The 22,042-nt window shown below is 37.0% G+C and overlaps 1 protein-coding gene across 1 annotated transcript in view; it reads left to right on the plus strand.

Moving 5' to 3' along the window:
• Positions 1-22,042, plus strand: part of myo10l1 (myosin X, like 1) — a 60,815-nt gene that overhangs the window by 18,341 nt on the left and 20,432 nt on the right. Inside the window, exons 2-12 of the mRNA XM_082190143.1 lie at positions 2,156-2,254; positions 10,842-11,000; positions 17,375-17,562; positions 18,273-18,407; positions 18,494-18,632; positions 19,858-19,942; positions 20,058-20,164; positions 20,256-20,385; positions 21,191-21,309; positions 21,514-21,660; positions 21,756-21,856. Of these exons, the coding sequence (XP_082046269.1) occupies positions 2,156-2,254; positions 10,842-11,000; positions 17,375-17,562; positions 18,273-18,407; positions 18,494-18,632; positions 19,858-19,942; positions 20,058-20,164; positions 20,256-20,385; positions 21,191-21,309; positions 21,514-21,660; positions 21,756-21,856 (1,409 nt within the window). The remainder of the gene's footprint in view (positions 1-2,155; positions 2,255-10,841; positions 11,001-17,374; positions 17,563-18,272; positions 18,408-18,493; positions 18,633-19,857; positions 19,943-20,057; positions 20,165-20,255; positions 20,386-21,190; positions 21,310-21,513; positions 21,661-21,755; positions 21,857-22,042) is intronic.

Below are 22,042 nucleotides of genomic sequence, written 5' to 3' on the forward strand. Positions count from 1 at the left end.
TTCAGAATCAGTGTGGCTAATGTCCATGTCTGGGAAACTCAATCTCATTGTCTAGTTTGTGGTTTGGGGTGAATTCACACATTATTCTCTGTTTGTTTGTTGGGCAGGAGTGAGTATGTATGTCAAATTAGTCCAAATGTAAACTGCATGCATGCTTGTGTTCACTAGCAGTGTTTTTTTGTGTTGATTTCAAACACCTATTTCAGTAGAATAATACTTTTGAATTCTGTCTTCCAAGATAAACTTCAATATCATTATATACTGTATTTGTAATAGCTGATGTGCAAAAAAAGTGAACACACACTATCATACATTGTAAACTTACTGGTTAAACAGCGTTTTCAGGGCAAGGGTATTTTTCGCAAACTTTGGGTTAGGGCAAGTTGTCACTGTACATTTATTCAATTTATTAATTTCACTTTCTCTTTTGCTTTGTTACCATTTACATTTTTGCAGATTTCTGAACTGTTTTGTGTCTGAATAGTTTTTTGTTACATTTTATTTAATAGCATGTCAGTTTATTTAATGGCATTGTAACAACCTACCTCATACACTGCAATTATTAGGGCATGTTGTCATAAAAGATCAACATGTTTTAAATTAATCTTTTTTTGAATGAAAATAAAAGGTGGATGTTTCTTCTGGGTCATTTAATGCTTTGGAAGTAATGTGGCTTTCTGCTGGAGCTGGTGATTGTGTATTGAGTTTCCCCTCTGAAGCTGAGGGCTTATCGATCCATTTCCCAATTATTAGTGGTTAACTTCATAGAGCTGGCCATAATTCAGTCCGGCCCACACATGGAACAGCACTCTACCACTGTGGAGAAGAGCAGGAGGACACATCTGAAATGACATCAGTGCTCATTGTGCTGTGTGTTATTGCATTTACAAACTATAATGTGGGAAAATTCAATAAAGCACAAACCTAGTCTGAATCTTTCATGCTTCATTTGTAAATGTACATTTTTGTAAGGTTTTAAATATTTTTTGTGTAAATTAATTGCATTGTTGCCATTTCAAGTTAAATTAAAATATTTTAATGTCAGACAGAATATAACATACACTGAAGAAAAATGGTGTAAGATTTACTCAGAAATTGATAGGAAATTTCACAAATAATTTCCATGAAAAGGCAAGTAACACATTGAATTAAACTTTTTTTCTTCTTTTTTTAAGTAGAAAGAAATTATATTTTCTTGTAAAACATACTCCAATAATCTTTGTTTTATTTATTGGGGAAAAAACTGTGAGAATATAATATAAATCCTGTCAGAAAGGTAACAGGATTGAAGATATGAGAGTGTAACAGCTCATTTAAGATCATGAAACTGCCAAGATGTTTAGAAAGAGAAATTAATTGTGAAATGTTGTACCTTATTTTCAATGGTCAATTGTTGTTTGAAATCATTGTAAAAGGGATGGCATTTTAAGATCATAACCTTGTTCGTACATGTGATGGTATAACAATTTAGACTTTTTATTGTTTTTTCTTTTTGATTTTTTAAATAATTCATAGTTTTAAAATGGGGGAAATCTTTTGGTATCAGATCAGGGTTGATACTGTATGAGTCTTTTGAATGTTATATTTTCTATACAAGCTCATTTTTATTTTATTTTTGTCTTTTATATACAGACAAATTTTTTTATTAGTTTTCATCAAGATGTGCATATTTGCTAATACAGCCAATCGAACAGGCCTAAAAGATATCTTCATGAAAAAAAGAAAAAAAATTTTTTACAATACTGTAGATATTTGTTGATATTTTGGGAAAAAAAATGTGTATAATGACCCAGTTGTTTCTTTGGGGAACACTGTGGCTGTTTCTTTTTATTATTTTCCCTTATCTAATGTGCTCTGAGGGTATCAGTTTGGCCTTCACTTCAATGCTCTGGAATAATAAAAGGTTAAAAAAAAGAAAAAAAAAGAAATGTGACTCAGGCTGTTTTTTTTCTTTCTGAGCTTGTGTGTGGGCATCTGTGAGTGTTTGTGTCTGAAAAGCCACCCATAGTTCACCCTGAAATTTGCAACTTTCAATAGTGAATGGCTACATGAAGATTTTGTGTTTTATTGTTCTGTAACTCTTACAAGCAACTGGGACATATAATCTGGGATTGTGCTGATTTGTGTCTGACTGCTTTTTGTGTGTGTTTTGCAGGGTTCTCGAGTGTGGGTGAATCATAAAGATCAGCTGGTTCCGTCTACAGTGAACTCCTGTGGAGATGGAACCGTGGTGCTCACCACCGACTACGGAGAGGTAAGACTCAGCAATCTGTCCTAAAACACACACACATGCAAACACACAGATGTTGCCCTTTATGGCTGAATGGGTGTTGTGTGAGTCAGAGATTACTCTGGTTTGGTATTGTGCTCTGAATGTCATCATAACAGAGCTGAGGAGCTGTGTGTGTGTGTGTGTGTGTGTGTGTGTGTGTGTGTGTGTGTGTGTGTGTGTGTGTGTGTGTGTGTGTGTGTGTGTGTGTGTGTGTGTGTGTGTGTGTGTGTGTGTGTCAACTTCACATCTGAGGCTAAATCAATACATTCACCCTCCCATAAACGTTCATGTGAAAGAGACTGTATCATATAACCCTAATGTACTCCACCATTCTACATGAGATTCTGGCCTGTCCTGGTGCAATATGATGCAGACAGAGTAATAATCACAGAAATCATGAAAGAGAGAGAGAGTAGAAGAGAGAGAACACTGCTTTTTACTGCTTTATAGTTATACACTAATATATGTTCTCATGGTAACAGGGTGTTTCTTTAAAAGGTGATGCAGCTGGAGAAAATTGTACCAGACCTGTCATACAATAAACAACAAACCAGCTGGTATAAGTGGACATGCAATATCATACAATATCACTGAAAAATACCATAAGCCATTGCAGGATAACAGTGTTGCTTGTGTTTTAACTTTCAGCTATAAGAACATGCTGTGTCATGTTTTTAAATTAGATATATATAATTCAGTTGTCCTCCATAGATAAGCAAATTGCGTTGTAATTTACAAAAAATTAAAAAAAATTGTAAAAGTTGAAAATATATCCAACTTTATCTGCATACATACTCAACTCTCAACTGCTTGATTGCTTGTATTATCTATATTATCGACCCGCTCTAATCTGCTAAAAGGCATGAATCCAGCTAAGAGGGAACATTCTCACAACTCTCTAATGTTCTGGCAAGGTTTTCTCAAAGTTATGAACATTATTCTAGTAACGTTAATAGAACGTTCATTCAAAGTTATCTGGTCTTTAATAATGTTCTCAAAACATTGACATAAAAACTTTATTTATAGATAGTTCATGGGATGTTTTTTTTCTGAAACGTTTTAGTTGGAAGTTCATCTAACATTTTACTTGTTTCAGAATGTTCAGATAACATAAAAAAATAACGTTCCCATGATGTCTGTAAAATCAAATTAAATGTTCCTTTAACATTCGCAAAACCATGTTTTCATGTAAAACTCACCTCATCAGTTTTAGTTTCTTAGAAGTTTTATGAATGTAATGAAGTCTGTGCACCAACCCTTTAACTTACCGATGTCTGTTACAGTTGAGTGGGCAGAACTGCCTCTGCTTGATTATTTAATTGGAATCAAACAATTGTATTAGCAGTTAGACACACACACACACACACACACACACACACACACACACACACACACACACACACACACACACACACACACACACACACACACACACACACACACACACACACACACACACACACACACTGTGCTGACAGAGGTAAGTAGTTTGTGATGGCTGTGAGTTGTTGGTAGAACTGTGATGCTAATAATAACAGCTGTGCTGGCCTGGATTCAACTCTGAGGGAGAAACTGCACAGCAGGGAAGGGTTATCTGTATGTACAGATGCATACAGGAAGCCTGTTTGCATTTGTGTTTTTGTCTACAAACTTTTTTTCTTTCTTTTTTTGCATGTGTGTGGCACATGTATGTTCATTCATGTGTGTGTGTGTGTGTGTGTGTGTGTTTGTGGTGGTAGGGGGGAATGTCATATCATATCATATTTCTTTCAAGTAGGATCACGATCCACAATCTCATCATGATTTTTTTTATGTTGGACTTTAGGATTATTTTTTCAAGTTTCTGAGCGGTACAGCCAAAGTAATTTCCATATTTACTAAAAGGTAACAAAACATAAAAGAATGACAGACAATTGAGTCGAAATGACCAATGGTAGAATGTACTGCACTCCTACATCTGTCATCTAGAATGATTCTTAAATATGACTCTGTTGTTAAATGTTAAGGTCTTTCTGATGGAGATGCACATGCAAACAGGGGGCAGGACTTCTGTTTGACCAACTACTTATAGATGGAGGGAGTGTTGGAAAAAACTATTATTTTTGCAATTACATTGGTGATGCTGGTGATGCAGAAGATTTAGCTCTAATGGGACAGTGGAAAGGGAGCCAAATACGTAACCAATACGGTGTGGTTTAATTCCAGGCTGCATCACAAGTCAGACTGTGGATTGATATCATTCAGAATATTTCATCCAGTTCTTTCTGCTGGAGACATCACGCCAGAATGTGGAGAGAGGATGTGTATCAGTGTATCTTTTTTCCCACCAAATTAACTGAAATGAACATTTAAAAAGGACTGAATCACTACTGATGAACCCAAGGTGGATTCCAAAAGGCTACATTTTCCAATATTTCCTATGTGCTGGTAACCTTGATGATTCATGCCCTGAACACCAGAGTGCTTGTGCTGACAATATTCAGTAGCTTTCTCTGCAGTAGTCCAAACCCTCCTCCATAAATCAATACATAGATCTAGCTCTCTGCTGGGTCTCAAGCAGCTTCTCCAGGAATTCCCAACACTTTCTCCCTGGAGGTCTTTCACCCATTGTTTTAGTCCAGAGCTAATCTGAAGGATTCAGGTTGAGAAATTGCATTCCATTTGTGGGGGATTCATTTGAAATGGCAACCCAGTTGGAGAATGCTGAATTTTTTATGTAGATTTAAATGCATGTTATAGTACAGGGCTGGATGTTTCTGATTTGGTTAATAATTTAGTTAAGTATGGTTGTAACCCCACTCCTGCAGTGCTTCTGACCGAGTTACTGGGACAGAAAGCATGCTATGAATACATGCATGATTGTGTGTATTGTACATGCCGAGTGTGTTTTTACAGCAAGCAGAAAATGTTTTCCTAACATTGCATTTCTATTGCAGTTAGGTTCTGTCCCTTTTTAATGTTACGTTAAAAATGTTGCCTAAAAAAGCAATGCATGGGCTTTTTAAGGGAATTGTGTTATCATAACCTTTTCATGACTTATGCTAACAGGGTCTTCTGACTTTGTCAAAAGGCCTTTGTCATTGTGTTTGATTCCGTCATAGTAGATTACATTGTTGGCCTTGTCCTTTCAGGTTGAATTTGAGGATGTGAAAAAGGTCACTTATAATGTTGGTGATCATAATGTTGGCTTTGTCCATTCAGGTTGAATATGAAATTAAGTGAACGAGTTTGTATATATTTTATCAGTATATCTGTAAATCTAGTGTGTGTTCCTATATTTCTCTGTGTGTGTTGTGTGTTTTCTTTTTTTTTCTTCTTTTTTTTTCTTTGGCATGTGTGTGCGTACCCTCCGGAACATTGGTCAGTGAGTATCTCTTTCCTACCATTCACGCTGAGGTGAGTCTTCTGCTTCAGTGCGTCAGTGTGTGTGCACGCAAGTTCACCTAAAGAATTCACAGTTTTGTTATAGGATTTAAGAACTCTGAGGCACACATACGGACTGTGACCTTAATTTGTGAAGTTAACTAAGAGTTCACAATCAACTCTGAGCTACAGCGCTCAAAGGCTTCTCACCCACCCCCTCCTGAGATCTCCTTTCTGTGTGTCATCATGTATGTGAGAGCTATTTCTAATTCATTTCACATTGAGGCACAACATATCAGCAGAGGTTCACTCGGTTGATGGGATGAAAATGTAAAAAGATTAAATCATGCTTTATTGGAGATGTCAGTCAATTAAAAAGTTTAATGAAATTAATTGCATTATATGCTGAATAATTATTAGAATTTCAAAGTTCAAAAGTTTGGGGTCAGTAAGATTTTATTTTGAAAGAAATGAATACATTTATTCAACAAGGATGGATTCAATTTATCAAATGTGACAGTAAAGACATTTATAATGTTACAAAATATTTATATTTCAAATAAATACTGTTATTTTGAAGCTTTCTATTCATCAAAGAATTGTGAAAAAACTGTTTTTGCATTATAATAAATGTTTCTTGAGCAGCAAATCAGCATATTAGAATCATTTTTGAAGGATCATGTGATACATGGCTATGTTAACATACAACCAAATAATCCATTAGTAATCGGAAATGATGGCTCAATCATACTGAAGAGTCTTCATGTAAACACCTTAATGATCGATCCGATTGAGCTCGATCCAAATGAAATTTCGATCGGATTGAAAGGGGTGGTTTATTCCTTTTCTAAACCAATCCATGTGAGTCTCCTACTCGAATCACGTAGTAAACACAGTGCAGCGCTTCTGGGTTTTACGCCAGAACGCCGGCTCATTATTGGCCGACGCTGTTCACGTGATCACCACGACACATGCGTGTGATGCTGACGAAGGAGCTGGCCAATAATGAGCCGGCGTTCTGACATAAGGTGTCCATGTAAACTTGGCCACTGAAGACTTGGAGTAATGGTGGCTTTGCCATCACATGAATAAATTGCATTTTATATCAATATATTAAAATAGAAAACAGTAATATTTCACAATTGTCAGGAGTATGCTTTGTGAGACCTAGTTTTCTAGTCTGTGTCATCCTCATTTATTTCACCTGTTGTTAATCAATTAGCTCATTAGTTCCCTCATTAGTTCTGGTATTTGTACCCTTTTTTGGTTCAATCCTTTGTCATGAGTCATCTATGATTTAACGTGGTTGTGTTCTCCTGTGTTGGAGTGATTATTAAAGACGGTTTCCTTGGACTATTCCTGTCATATGCTTCACTCAGCACTGCAATGTTGCTCTATATTTACTACATTTTTGATCAAATAAATCCAGCCTGGGAGAACTTTTGAACAGTAGTGTAAATATTTGGCGCAAAAGCTAACCCTAACCCAAATTAAAATAATTCAATCACATTACATTATTGTGACAGGATGAAAGCACTGAATAGACATTGCAAAAATGGCTTTAGAAATCCATATATTGTTTGTTTTATTTTCATATCACTGAACATACTGTCCTACAGTCCACAACAATCTAATTGATCATCAATCTGTCTGAGGTAGATTCAGAGGTCATTCACACAAGACACGTTCTTGTTTTCATTCTGAGATGTATAGTTGTTGGTCTCTGTGCACATGCAGGCAGATGTTTTTTACCGTAATGTCACATCTCGCTGTTTTTCAGTGTCTTGTGCCATGTGGGCAATGTTTTTAATTCATATTTAAAAAGTGCATCTCAAGACCCCCATGTTGTTCCATTCTGCTGCTCTTCTGTTTGTCTATAGGTGTGAATGTAGGTCACTGGTGCTTATAGTCTCTCTATCTCTCTCTAGCTTGTGCTCTTTTTTTCAGCTTTCGTCTGAATCATGCAAAGCAGCTTCAAACATCAAACAGATTTGCAGGAATATCCATGTGCTGAGGGGAGAGAGACGGAGCGGCTGTGTGCTTGTGTGTGTGAGTGGGTGGGTGGAGAAAATGGAGCATGAAGACCTCCTCATCTCCTCTTTTCAGCATCTAAACTTAAAATTGTCACAGACTCACAACCAAACACACACACAAGCACTCTCTCTCATATGATGCCTCTCTCATATGATGTTAGGCGATTACTGTCAAGCTCCAAAGAGGTCAAAAACACCATAAAAGTAGAATACAAGAAATCAGTAGTAGACTTTTGTACATATATATATTAAAATATATATTAAATAAACCATATGATGAATAAATGGCATGTAGATTAGGTCTTCTAAACATAAGAGTGATATATGTGAGGAAACTATAATAAATACACGGACATCTTTAGAAGCTAGTTCGTATTTGTCACTTGCATACATTAACTTTTATACACTAAGGGCAATTAAAACGTTCTTAAACAAAGTATAGAGAACAATGTATTAACAGACTGCTATTTTCTTTACAGGCACGCATACAACTTTAGCAAAAATAAATCGCTACAGTATAGCTTGCGTCCATCTGCTTTCCCGATCGGTCTGACTCAGCTCAGGCGGGATCACTGACCTGCGCGTCTTGCTCGGAGCGCTGATTGGCTCGCTGGATGGAATATAATCTAATGAACATAATCCTAATAGTGGCCTTTTTTACAGTAACAAACATATTATGTCTCTAATAACACACACTCAAATATACTGAAATTATGATTTATTTAATTCTAAATCAGCTTTGTTTCTATATATTTCTAATGTTTGATTCTGATCAGGATTCTGGGAGGTCAATGTCATTACCGTCAGTTGTATTGATTAGCAGCAACTTGTCTCAGCTCATAAACGTTGACCTTTCCTTCCTTCCTTCAGTCTGTCGACCCCAATTTAACAGCATGTAACCAAGGCAAACATAATTCTCTCTGTCTTGCCCTCTAATGATGGTATATACCAGCCCATATACCGTATTGTTCCGAATATAAGAAAAAATGGGGGCGTCTTATATTTAGGGTCTGGACTTTCACGTCAATAATACACCTGCAACAATAGGGAGCGCCAAATACGTGTGAAACAAGTGTGCCCCCCAGGACTGATAAACACAGATGAGTCATCATACAATGCAGCCAAGAAATACAGTGTGTAACGGTGTGTATCCACTGGCGCGGATCAGAGTGAGCGTTTTCAGTTAATTCCTATGGAAGTTTTGCCTCAGGCTCACGCTCGAGCATGAAGTTCAACTTCAGTAGGAATGAACTGAAAACGCTCACTCTGACTCCGCTCGCTTCACGCCAGTGGACACGCACCGTAAAAATGATGTGGCGCAATGGATTAGCATTACGCCGCAGAACAAGTCTTTCTCAGCGCCTGCCCTCCGACTTCAGGGAGAAACTGCTGTCATTTCAGCGCTTTGGAAAAAAACATTAATATTCCCTGGATCAGATAGATAATGTGGATCAAACGCCTGTGTTTTTTGACATGCCAACATCTGTCACTGTACATAAAAATGGTGAGAAATCAGTCATTGTGAAATCTACTGGGAATGAGAACTAGGTTATTTTTATGGTATGCCATAAAGTGTTTATTTTTGTGATTGTAGGTACATTTGATCAATATTTACCATACTTAGTTTCAATATAAAAATGAAAAATATGCTAAATGAAATTTATTTTCAAATAAAAGCATTTTCTTTATAAAAGACAAGATTTGTTCCTCAAAAGCCTTTTTTCCAAAAGGTACATCTTGAAAAAGGGGGGATCGTCTTATAATCAGGGTCGTCTTATATTCCGAACAATACGGTATGCACACGTGCATGTGTTTTGTCTGTGCACTTAAAATGATTGTGGCTGATTTAATGGGTTTGAATAGTAACAGCTCATAAATCCATACCTGAAGTAAATGGCACACACACACACACACACATTAGTGGTTGCATTGATTTTTAATCTATCAGACTCTCAGGTCTCTCCTCATGAACTGGGCTGTGCTCTGGTTATCATGGCAACGGGTGGCACAAGAGTTAGGTTTCAGCAGGAATGAAATAGAATGCTGAGAAGAAGAGAAAAATAGTCTCTCCCTTTTGTGTTGTCCACTCAAATAAAGCAGAGAACCTTTTAGCAAAGTACATGTGATGTACATGGATATTAAAGTTGAAGTGTGTAATATCTGCAGCTAAAGCATCACCAAATGGAGTTTATAATAATGACTGTTATTGGACAGGTTTCACTTCATCTGTCTGCAGACCCTCAGTGTTTACATTTTTTTATTTTTAGGAAATCAACGTACAAATGGCTTAGTTATAGTTGTCTGCATATTAAAGTTGCGATGTAACTGAAGAATCTTCCATATCGTGGCATACATCCAAGTGAAATGGATTATTGGAAAAGAAGAAAACTATGTAGGGCAGGGACTTGGTTCTATCCATCGGTTTTTGATTGGATGGAGGCAGATCTGAATGTGAGTTTGCAGTCGATTGTAAGAAAGGGTGGGGTTTAAGAGTGCTCAATAATTGGAGAAGTCCAGCATACTTTACCAGAGAGAAGTAAATAAAGGCAAGCTCAAAAAAAAGAAAGAAACATATACACGGATGAACCGTTCACAATAAAATCAATGACATGCATTTAGAAAACAGATTTCCATTTAATGCCAACTTTAAGCTGTTATTGGAGAACTTTATAACTGAAGAAATATATAATTTTATAGTTTATCATTTTAAAATGGAACAAAATTACTTCAGCTTTAACATAATTCCTGTCTCAAACACTGACAATGATAATCGGCATATTACACATTCAAAAACATTTTTAATGCTAACTGTGCACCCAGGTACACAGGTTTACATTTATCTCAGTTGTTAAGAGTTACATTTTTGCTGAGTTTAAATAGGCCAGACTGTGCTCTGCTTGGCAAAATGTCTGGTGTTTTTGTCAAGAAGTGCCTGTTGGGTATAAAGGGTAAAGAAAGGCCTCAGCACGCTGAAACTCTGTGGAACAGAAATGCGGAAACCCTGCTGTCTGACTAATGCATTATTCAACTGAGGCATTCCCTTAAAATGGCCCAGGCAAGATCCTCTCTTCTTTTTTTGATGTACTACTCATGCATCTGTGTGTATATCAGCGGTTTGGGAATGTGAGAGCTCTGTTATTTTGTTTAGCCCACTCTTTCTTTCTGTCTTTCAGGTGGTGTACCTGCAGCAGGCGGAGGTGAACAGGGAGAAGGTGTCCTTAATGGACCAGAGCAGCATTGATGGAGTGCAGGACATGTCCATGTTGGCAGAGCTTCATGAGGCCGCCATCATGCACAATCTTCATCAGCGGTACCAGAAAGACAGCATCTATGTAAGAATCTTACAGACACTTGACCCCACAATGCTCCATGAGACCTCTTATTATTGTATGCAACAAAAATTACTTAAAAACACTTCTATTAGTTGAATAAATTAATTGAATTTTATAGGTTTACAATAATTAATGTGTTTCAGAGTCTTCAGTTTACGTCCTCTTAAAAACAGTAAAAGCCTCTTAGATATCTTGAAATCTCCCCCACATTGAAGTTCCCTATGATGTTCTTCTGCTGTTATCTGTCTCCCCATTAAAAATGTTTTCACTTGCTAGAGGCCAAAAGTCAATGAGTCCTCTAAGGCCCTGTCCACACGGAGACGCGTTTCGCTGTATACGTATACATTTTTTATCGTATTGGTGTTTCGTCCACACGGATCCGGCGTTTTCGGAGACTGAAACCGCTATTTTTTGAAACCGGGTCCCAAGGTGGATAAATCTGAAAACGCCGCCCTTGCGTTTTCGTGTGTACGGCCAATCCGTATATTTTGCGAAACGATGATGTCATCACACCAAGTGTCAACTAGTCAGACACCGTTAAGTCACAGCAACTACATTTATGGTTTTTCATATTGTTCAACAAAGCTCTTGATTAAAAAAGAAAAAAGAAAAAAAGAAGCTACTGTGCCTAATATTATTGTTGTATACAGCGCGCAAGGTTTATGCGCGAGCTCCAAGTCTTCTTCTCCGTTTTTGGTGTATGTCTGAGGCAGAATTACAGCGCCACATACTGGTCTGGCATGTATACTACATCGTTTTGAGTCGGTTTCAGTGGTTTCGTGTGTACGCAGATATTTCTTGAGACGACGCCGTGTTTACGGAATTTTTTTTTGGAACGGAAAAAAAAAAAATCGGATAGGGAAAGCTCTGGCTTCGTGTGGATGTGGCCTAAATGTTAACAGTGCTGCCACAGAGGTCATCAAACTGGTAAAATCGCAAAAAATGACACAAAATACTCTTAATTTAAAACAACAATGCAGAACATCTTCCACACAGAGAGTCACTAGACCCAACTAAACTTTTGACTTTACCACTGATTATTTTTATTTGTTCTCTAAATAAGTCATCTAGAGTCATCGTGTCAAGCCTTGACAAGATTAGTATGGGCCATTACAATGACCTGTTAATTCCTCAATTGATTCCTTATCTATACATTCTAAAACTGAAACTGAAATACACTATTGTTCAAGAGTTTTGGGGTCAGAAGTAAATTAATATTTTTATTCAGCAAGGACTGTTCTTTTGAATTTTCTATTTCTTGTGATTCTATCAAAGAATCCTGGAAAAATCTATCACGATTATATCAAGAAATGTTTATTGAGCATCAAATCATCATATTAGTCTGATTTCTGAAGGATCATGTGACATTAAAGACTGGAGTAATGACCGGAATAAATTACATTTTAAAATTTGGCCTATTAAAATAGAAAAAATTTTTTTATTTTAAATTGCATTAATAATGATACTTAATATAATGCAATATTGGTGAGCATTAGACTTTTTAAAAAAACATAACAAAATCTTACCAATCTCAAACTAAAAATATAAATATTTATTTACGATGAAAATGCTGGAAATAAAACAAAACTGAAAGGTAATATGCATTTGAAATTAGTAGAAAAATAAATAAACGAATTTGAAAATGCAAAATTATCTCCTATTTGAAATTCATAAGTGGTATATATGCATATTATAATTTTATTGTATTTCAATAGATTTTGTCTTCAGACAAGAGTAAAAAATGAATGATTAATCAAAGCTGTAGAATTGTGTTTAGGACTCATCATTCAACACATTGAGCTGTGGTTCTAAAGTGGGCACTGTTAGTTTGAGTCGAGCTTATCATTTCCTGATCTTGTTTCCCCATCACATCCTTTACACTCTATACATAGGTTACAGGCCAATAAAAGAAAAAAACAAACAGGGATCTAGATATTCTACATGAAAGCGTTACATTGATTGTCAGTATCATTGATCTCAGCCTATAATAAATCATTACAGGTTTGCACATTTTCACCAGGGATTCTTTCCACTTTTCTTCATGTCAGTACTTTATGAAAAAGTAGGTCAGTTAATGCCTAAGTGTTCACTCCGTGTTTCCTGTGTAATCAATCCTGTGTTGTTTTGTATTCTGAGTTTTAGGGTGGACAGCTCTCTGACTGACTATGAGAGGAACTGGAGTTTCCTGCCTTAGTTTAACAGAGTGATATTAACGCAAAACATCTCAGCCTGAGACTGAAAGGAAACCCTGTTTGATTAAGGAATTTTCCTTCTTCAACAAAAACATCCGAAGCCTAATACATCCCAAACTGGGTTTTCAGACAAAACTAATGTGTTGCAGGATTTATTAAAATATGTACTGTAAATAATAGCCATAGTAAATGTTCCATTGTTTGCTTTTATTTCCATTGTTTAAAGTGAGTTTATCAGCTTAGATATCAAGATATTTATACAGTATTTATATTACATCAACAAAGACTATTTTGTATTTTCATTTGCCACTATTGATGAATGAGGTTCTCGTGTGAAATTGAATTTATGTGAACCATAAATCTAGTGTATTTTTTATTTTATTTTTTAACAGAAGATTCAAACTGCACACTGCAGGTGCTCAATGCAAAGGTTTTTTGTAATTAGGGATAAGAATTTATGCAACAAAAAAAATACCATTAAGTTTTAGTGTACAAGTGAATAACCAAATCCAGAAGCCGACTATTAACGATCAAACAACCTTACATTTTTAAAGTCAATTGTGACCCACGATGCACTAAAGCCCAAAGTACTTCGACCATCTGTGTTCCGTGATGGTCTGCGCACTGTGTGACGTAATTTGGGGTAATTCAACTCACTTTTATCCTTCATTATCCTTCCGGGACATTTTTTGGATTGACAGAAAAAAAAGAAGGAAAAAAAAATAGCGTTCAACAGTGGCAACAACAGCGTTCGAGTGTGTGAATGGCGATTGGCTCTCTGCCTTTTTTTATAAAGCGGCACCGAACGACAATTCCTCTACTTCCTTCTTTAGACCGATGACTTCGCACAGCCTAAACAAGCTTGACACAGAAGACCCTTGCCATAGAAAAGCACCTCATCAGCGGACGACATCACAAGCTGCTATTGTGTACTCACCGCTCCCCTTCAACAGCAGCACAAACGTCAACACCAGAAGCAACCGTTGCCATGTCGTGGCATGGGGCAAAAGCTAAAAGCTGTCTACACTGGGCGCGAAAAAGCGACCTTTACAAATCCATTTGTCCTTTGTGTCAAGTAGCGCAAACACTTGGAGGATGACATAAATAGAACAGGGCATCAGTTTACTATCGGGGATTTGTTGTGTCGTGCCAGATCCAGTGTAGATAGAATCACTGAGTGTGTTTACATGCACGCTCTTAACCCAGTTATGGTTAATAAGCCGACAATGCACGTGGTCATGTAAACACGTTAACCCGTTTTTCTTTATCGGAGTAAAGTCATAAACGGCTTAAGAATAAATGTCCCCTTACTCCAATTTCGCCCAGCATGTTAACTCATTAACCTGATTTCTGTTGGCTTATTGAAGTGCGCATGTGTGATATGTAACAGCGCATCCAGACAGAGCGAGAGTTTTGCAGTAAGGGAGGAGGAAATATATCTTTCTTGACCCAAAAAGTTACAGCCAACATAACAAATTAAATACTCGGAGTCAGATACGGAAATTATTACGTTTTGATGTCACTACCGGGAAATAACCTGATTTATTAATTAAGTCTTGTAAACACTATTTATTTGCGTTGTCAGGTTATTGGTTTGCTTGTAAATCCGGAAAACAGGTTATTTCAAGCGAGCAGCGTTATTTTTAGTTAGCAGCGAATTGGTGTTTATGTAAACGTGCTTATTGATTATAAGGGGTTTTGGTGTAGACACGATGAAAGTGAAGTGTTTTTCATTGCCGGTTTTTCAATTTAAAAAATCTTTCAATCTTTGAAATGATTTGGTTGTCAGAGGTGAGGTGGGGTGTTGGGGTGCCACAGTTTTTTACAGGTTTAAAAGGGGGCATGACCAAAACAAATTGAGAACAGTGCTATAGAGTCTGTTGCCAAAGAGAAGGGTCATGTGATCGGGTGACTAGGACTGGAACTGGAACCTCATTTGTCTAGACAGAGCCATACGTCACAGACTGCTGGTTTAGAGTTGTGGTCTGGAGGAACTGGTATGACTCACAGTCTGAATTATGATCCAAACATTCAAGCTTGACCTTTGCAAAATCCATAGAAAAAGAGTCAGTAAATCCCTCTTTGTAAGGATTGACTGGGACAGAGTCAAGTATATTGAAAGTTTTCAGCATGATTACAACACTTTTATTCATCAGATTCTTTTTAATCTTCTATCATGCGGTGTTAACAAACCCAGAACAAGTGATAAAGTGAAGCACCATTTATAAAGTATCAGTCCCAGTGTCAGAGGTAATTACTTGCAACAGTTGTGAACATGACCTGCCCTGTTTAGTTTACTACAGAGGGACAACAGCATCAGACAGTCATCTATACCTCAAACACATCATGCCATTCATAGGATCATAGGTCCAATAACCTGCTCTAACAAGTCAGATAATAACTGTATTGTTGTTTATCTCTTTATATTTGTGCTGGTAATGAAATTGCAAGCCTTACGAGACACAGTATGATGAATAGCTCTAGTTCTCATATGCAATAGAGGATATTATGTATGGATTTTTTTATGATTAGCAAAGGTCAGTGTAATGTGTTTTATTAGAGCTTAAATAACATATCTCTATCAGTGTCTGAAAATAGCTTATACATTTCCTTGTTATTTGAATATAAAATTAAAACAGCATGCAAGGCTTTATTTTATCAGCTATATTGTTGATCTTGCTTTAGACTGCAGATTTGTGTCATGTTGTGCTAAATGGAGTGAATGTGATGGTGCTCTTCTGCTCTCTTATCCCATCTTGGTAAATGGAAACTGTAATTTACCTTTCCCAGGATGCATGTATTGGGGTTGATGACTGATAGCAAGCGGTTATCTGATTTATCTTAGACACAGAGGCACAGCCGACCTGAATGTGAATGACTCCCCTCTTGGGGTGGTAGCGACAAAATAATTTTTGCAAGGACAACATTGACACACTTTTCAGATCCATTCTGATTTTTGTACAGTATCACCATCGTTTTTTTTTTTTTTTTTTTTTATTGTGTGTTTTGCTTCTTAACAGGTTTGAGATTTTTTTAACACCTCATAAATAGTTACAGTAGATCAGGGGTTCTCAACTCTTGCCCTCGAGGTCCACTTTCCTGCAGAGTTCAGCTTTAACCCTAATCACACACACACACACCTGAGCAAGCTAATCGAGGTCTTCAGGATTACTAGAAAGTTACAGGAAGGTGAGTTTGAATCAAGGTTGGAGCTAAACGCTCCAGGAAAGTGGACTCAAGGGCCAGATTTAGCGTTACCAATTTAAAAAACCTTTAAAACCTTTAAGATCTTTAAAAAAACACAAAAAAAGCCGACTAGCATCTTTTTGGACTGTTGGTTAACGTGTAGTCAGTCTCTATATCATACTCTTTCCATTGTCTGACAGAAAATATGTAAATGAGAACAGCATTATTGGACATTTGGCTATATATTGTATAAAAATACAGTATGTGAGCACAGATTAGGTGAGATAACAGATGTAAAGTGCCAACAGTTGGTGCATTACGTTATCTAGTAGTGACATTTAGCTACTTTTTGAGCAAGCTTCAATGGAACTACTTTCCATTGAAAAGAGGAGGCAACACTGGCCAGAGTTGATAACCACTGCAATAGATGATAGCCATGTATGAAATCAGTGATTATTACAAGCCTACAATAGATTTTCTTTTTTAATCCAAGCTCCCCTTGTGTAGCATCCACAGTGTTGTGTTTGGCTCCTCTCCAGTCATCCAGGAAAGTCGCAATTTAATCTTATCACTGCGCCATTGTTAAGATCAGCAAGTCATATTACTGCTGGTGGCCAGTGAGCATGGGTGTTGTTAGCCTCAATATATAAAAATTGCAATCACACACCTGCACATAAACACATTACAAAGACCAGCATGTCCTGATGCATTTAATATTAAAAGAGATGGATTTAATTGCGCATTGATAAGGAGACACTTCATCCACAATCCTCCCTTGACCGACCCTGACACAACCAGCTTCTAATGTGAAATATGACCTGATCACATACTGATTGTTAAAGTTCCCTTTACATTTCCCTTCATTTGTGGATATAAACTAAAATGTGCACTGATCACAAATGTGTACATTTGTCTCAATATGCTGGTTTTATTGTTTTACTACCTGCTGGCTTTCAGTAGTCCTTAACTTACTGCCTCTCTTTTTCTGTCTCTCAGACTAACATAGGTTCTATCTTGGCGGCTGTGAATCCTTATAAGCAGATCGGGGGGCTGTACGATCTCTCCGCAGTGGAGCTGTATAGTCAGCATCATTTGGGCGAGCTGCCACCACATATCTTTGCTATTGCTAATGAGTGTTACCGCTGCTTATGGAAGAGGCATGATAGCCAATGTGTGCTGATCAGGTAATACAAATACAACTTTTTTTATTTGTTTGGTCAAGCTGACAAACCTGTAGAACAAGCATGAAAATAAATAACTTTCTGTAAAATCTTTTGAAATGTAGTGTCAAAAGATAAAGCTTTATTAATCATAAAAAAGTAGCTCTCCAATAATAAAATCATTTATCGTCAGTAACATCAGTGTGTAATCAAGGGTTGCAGTGTTGTAAGTGCTCAGAAAAACAAAAACAAAACACAACACAAACAATGTCCCAAACCTGTCCCCCATTGGCTCAGTTGGCAGTCTCTTTTAAAGAAGCGTCTGAACCACTGCGAGAGGTATACCCAATGGACTGCAAATTGAAGTAATTTGTGGGCGGAGCAACCAATCACAAAATCCCGAAACTAAACAGCAAGGGTTATCACACTCTATAACTTCTACCTGGAAAAAATCAGTGATGCTTTGTGTCACTTGTATCTTGTTTTAAAGCATGTAGATAATGTGAGGAAGGTTTGGAATGCTTTAGGCCTTATTCACTGACTTTGAACTGATGGGTATTCATTATTAGATGTTATCTCAGTGTACTAATCTCATTTGTGTTGAGTTTGAGCAGTTGTGGTTTAGACTTTTGCCACAAACTGCTATCAGATTTCACAGCATTGCAAATTCAATCAGGGTAACACAAATGTCAGTGAAGGTCATAAATGAATGTGTGTATGCATGTGTTTAACAGTGGTGAAAGTGGAGCTGGGAAAACAGAAAGCACCAAACTACTGCTGCAGTTCCTGTCTGTCATGAGCCAAAACTCTGCTGGGACACCGCCTACGGAGAAGAGCACGCGCGTGGAGCAAGCCATCGTACAGAGCAGGTATAGCGCATGCCTCAACACACACAGCCTAAGTATTTATATGCACACTCAAATGCACAACCTTTATACTTTTCTTTCTTGTGCAGTCCCATCATGGAAGCATTTGGGAATGCCAAAACAGTCTACAACAACAACTCTAGTCGTTTTGGGAAATTCATTCAGCTTCATTTCTCTCAAAGCGGGAACCTCCAAGGAGGATGCATCGTCGACTGTATCCTCCTCACTGTATTCAAATACATAGTTTTTGTATACAGAGATACCTTGACCTTCACAGATGGTACCTTACCCTTGTGAAAAAGAAGTGAGCTTAATTGTATTGAATGTACAGTTGTAGTGTACTTTAAAAAAAACTTGCAGATAAAATAATAATATATTACTGAAATAAAACGGCACTTAAGTGTACTTACAGAGAGTAAACTTTCATGACTGTGTTTAACACACTTAAGTATAATTTAAAAAGTGCACTTTGTAATCATTTCAAATTAAGTTTTACATTAAATTACATTTTTAAAATGATGTTTTAATAATATTTCGCCATGCTTTAGAAAAGTACTGTATACGTTGATGTGTTGACTAACATTCTAAAGCACATGAAAACTACTTGATTATCATTTTATATATAATCAATATATTTAAATACATTATAGATTTCAATCAAAATTAAAGTGTATGACTGCTTGTCAATACATTTGGCATTACATATTAATAATATTTCAACAACAATACAAGTAATTAGGAAATTACATATAAAGATGTATATAAGTCCTCTCTAAGTGTGTGAAAAATGCAACATGCAAGTTCAAGAAATTGCATTTAATATAAATGAAACTATAAAACTATAATATATTTTTATGTAATACAATCAAGTGTCAGAAAAAACTACATTTAGTTCACAGTTAAGTATTCTAAAAGTATATTAGTATACTAAAGTGTACTTCTTTTTCCACAAGTGTATGTCACCTGTCCACTCATTAGGTAAAACAAATCCCAGTTACCATAGTTACCCATTCATTTTTACTGAAATACAGTAGAATGACGCACTTCAACCATTTCATGTTTTGCCTGGTATAGTTCAGTTGTTATAACTCCCCCCCACACACACACACATTTCTGCCATTGAGTGACTAAGGTAACATGCTTAACCATGTTCACAGTACAGTTTACTACAAGCACAGTTTCATGCAACTGTATTTCCCTTAATTCTTGCCCCTTCAGATTTGCTTGAAAAGGTAAACCTTGCTGTCTCCTGTGTGACTCACCCCTAACTACCAGAAATCAATCTTCTGTGATCAACTGTTCACAGTATAAAACCCCAAAAAATTCTGTTGATACGATTTGGCACTGGATATCTTGTCAAAGGCAGAATCACTCCCCTATTTTGCAGAGAAACAGTGTCTGCCAAAGTGAGATTCTCGCCCACTCATCATATGTGATCTGATCTGTGTTCCAGAATCGAGTGGTTAGGCAGAATCCAGGGGAGAGAAACTACCACATCTTTTATGCTTTGCTGGCTGGGACCAGCAAAAGCCAAAAGGGTGAATAAACACACATGCATTTCCACAACGCAGATGATGCTGGCATATTAGTATCAACTAGAATACACACTCATGTTGACAGACTGAATGATTAGATATGTCCCTCTGTTTATAGAGACATATTTTCTTGAAGACTCCCCTGAGGTTTTTCATTACCTGAGTCAGTCAGGATGTGTGAAGGACCGCAGTCTCGATGACAAGCAGCATTTTGATGACGTCATGGTATAAAAAAATCAAGTAGATTAACATTCTTAAGGTAGACAAAAAACTAAGAGCAGAATGATTAATTCTCTCTTTCTCTTTTTGTCTTCAGGAGGCTCTGAAGGTCATGGAGTTCACAGAGGAAGAGATCAGAGATATGTTTAAACTGCTGTCTGGAGTTCTGCAACTTGGCAATGTGGAGTTCATGACAGCAGGGGGCGCGCAGATCACCACCAAACAGGGTGAGAGGTGTCATTCATCTGTTACTGATAGATATACCATGGTCTGTCAGAATACTCGATTCTGATTGGCTGAAAAGTGGGCATTCAAACTGTATAATGCACAGGTAGTTTCAGTCAGTTTAATCACTGTTCTATATTAATGCACTGTTTTCATTGAAGAACACATATACACACTTATCACTCGCACACAGAGATTGGAGAATGCTCTGAACACACACAGAAAAATTCAGGAGCAAAGAAACTTGTCTATTCTGCCCCATGCCTTTTATTAATAAATTAGCTTTGCTACATTTATTATATTACTCAGCAACGAGGTGGTAATTTTGCTGTTTTTAAAGTAATTAAACTCAGAGCTTCATTGTTAGTAAAGACACTGCACAGATGCAGGTAATTCACACGCACATCTCTCATCTCTCTCTCTCTCTCATCTCTCTCTCTCTCTCTCTCTCTCTCTCTCTCTCTCTCTCTCTCTCTCTCTCTCTCTCTCTCTCTCTCTCTCTCTCTCTCTCTCTCTCTCTCTCTTGCTCTCTCAATAGTTTATTCAAATAAATGTTATAATTAAATTAAATAAATGTAATCTTGCCACACTACTTTATCTCTGTGTCTTATTTAAAGTGTGCAGATGCTAAATCTAACTAGTAGTAGCTGACAAAAATAACCGGTAACCCTCCGATTAACGTTGGGTGGTTCTTTGCTTCTACGTAGTACATTAAAACCATGTAATGCACACCTAGCCGTGGGTTATCCATTACATAGACGTCACTATTACGTGTTTGTTAGTAATTCTCTTCTCTACTTCCTGTAGTTGTCACTAATGTGAGCGAGCTCCTGGGCCTGGACAGTTTTCAGTTGTCTGAGGTTCTGACCCAGCGTTCCATGATCCTCAGAGGAGAAGAGATCTGCTCTCCACTCACAGTGGAACAGGTACAATCATAAATGTATATATATATATACAGTATATATATATATATATATATATATATACTGTATATATGTATATATATATATACATACATGCACACTTTCTCGTAATGACATGCTTTTATAAAAAAAAAAACTTGCATAGTTTGACAGTTATTCTCTTCTGACTCCACTTGTCCATTTTCTTTTCTCATTTTTGATTGACAGGCAATAGATTCCCGGGATTCAGTTGCCATGGCGCTTTATTCTCAGTGCTTCTCGTGGATCATCATGCGAATTAATCAGAAGATAAAGGGCAAAGATAATTTCAAGTCTATTGGAATCCTGGACATCTTTGGTTTTGAGAACTTTGAGGTGTGAGGCCACTGCAGATCACATGTTCATTCACACAGATAGACACACATAATATTTTTACTGAGCTCTAACACAAGTGTTTCTGTGTTCTGAAGGTGAACCGTTTTGAGCAGTTCAACATTAATTATGCTAATGAGAAACTGCAAGAATATTTCAACAAACATATTTTCTCTCTGGAGCAACTGGAGTACAACAGGTAAAGACTGACATCCGTGAGTGCATGAAAAGTTTGGTCAAGTCCAGTCACCTTTATTTATAGCGCTTTATACAATACAGATTGTTTTAAAGTAGCGCTACAGTGATAAGCAGGACAATAACGATTCAATGATGCAAACAGTATTTAACTGCTGTAAAGCAGCTCTGAAACGACAATAGTAAACAG

The sequence above is a fragment of the Leuciscus leuciscus genome (genome assembly GCF_965113295.1).
Source record: "Leuciscus leuciscus genome assembly, chromosome: 14".
Classification (NCBI taxonomy): Eukaryota; Metazoa; Chordata; class Actinopteri; order Cypriniformes; family Leuciscidae; genus Leuciscus; species Leuciscus leuciscus.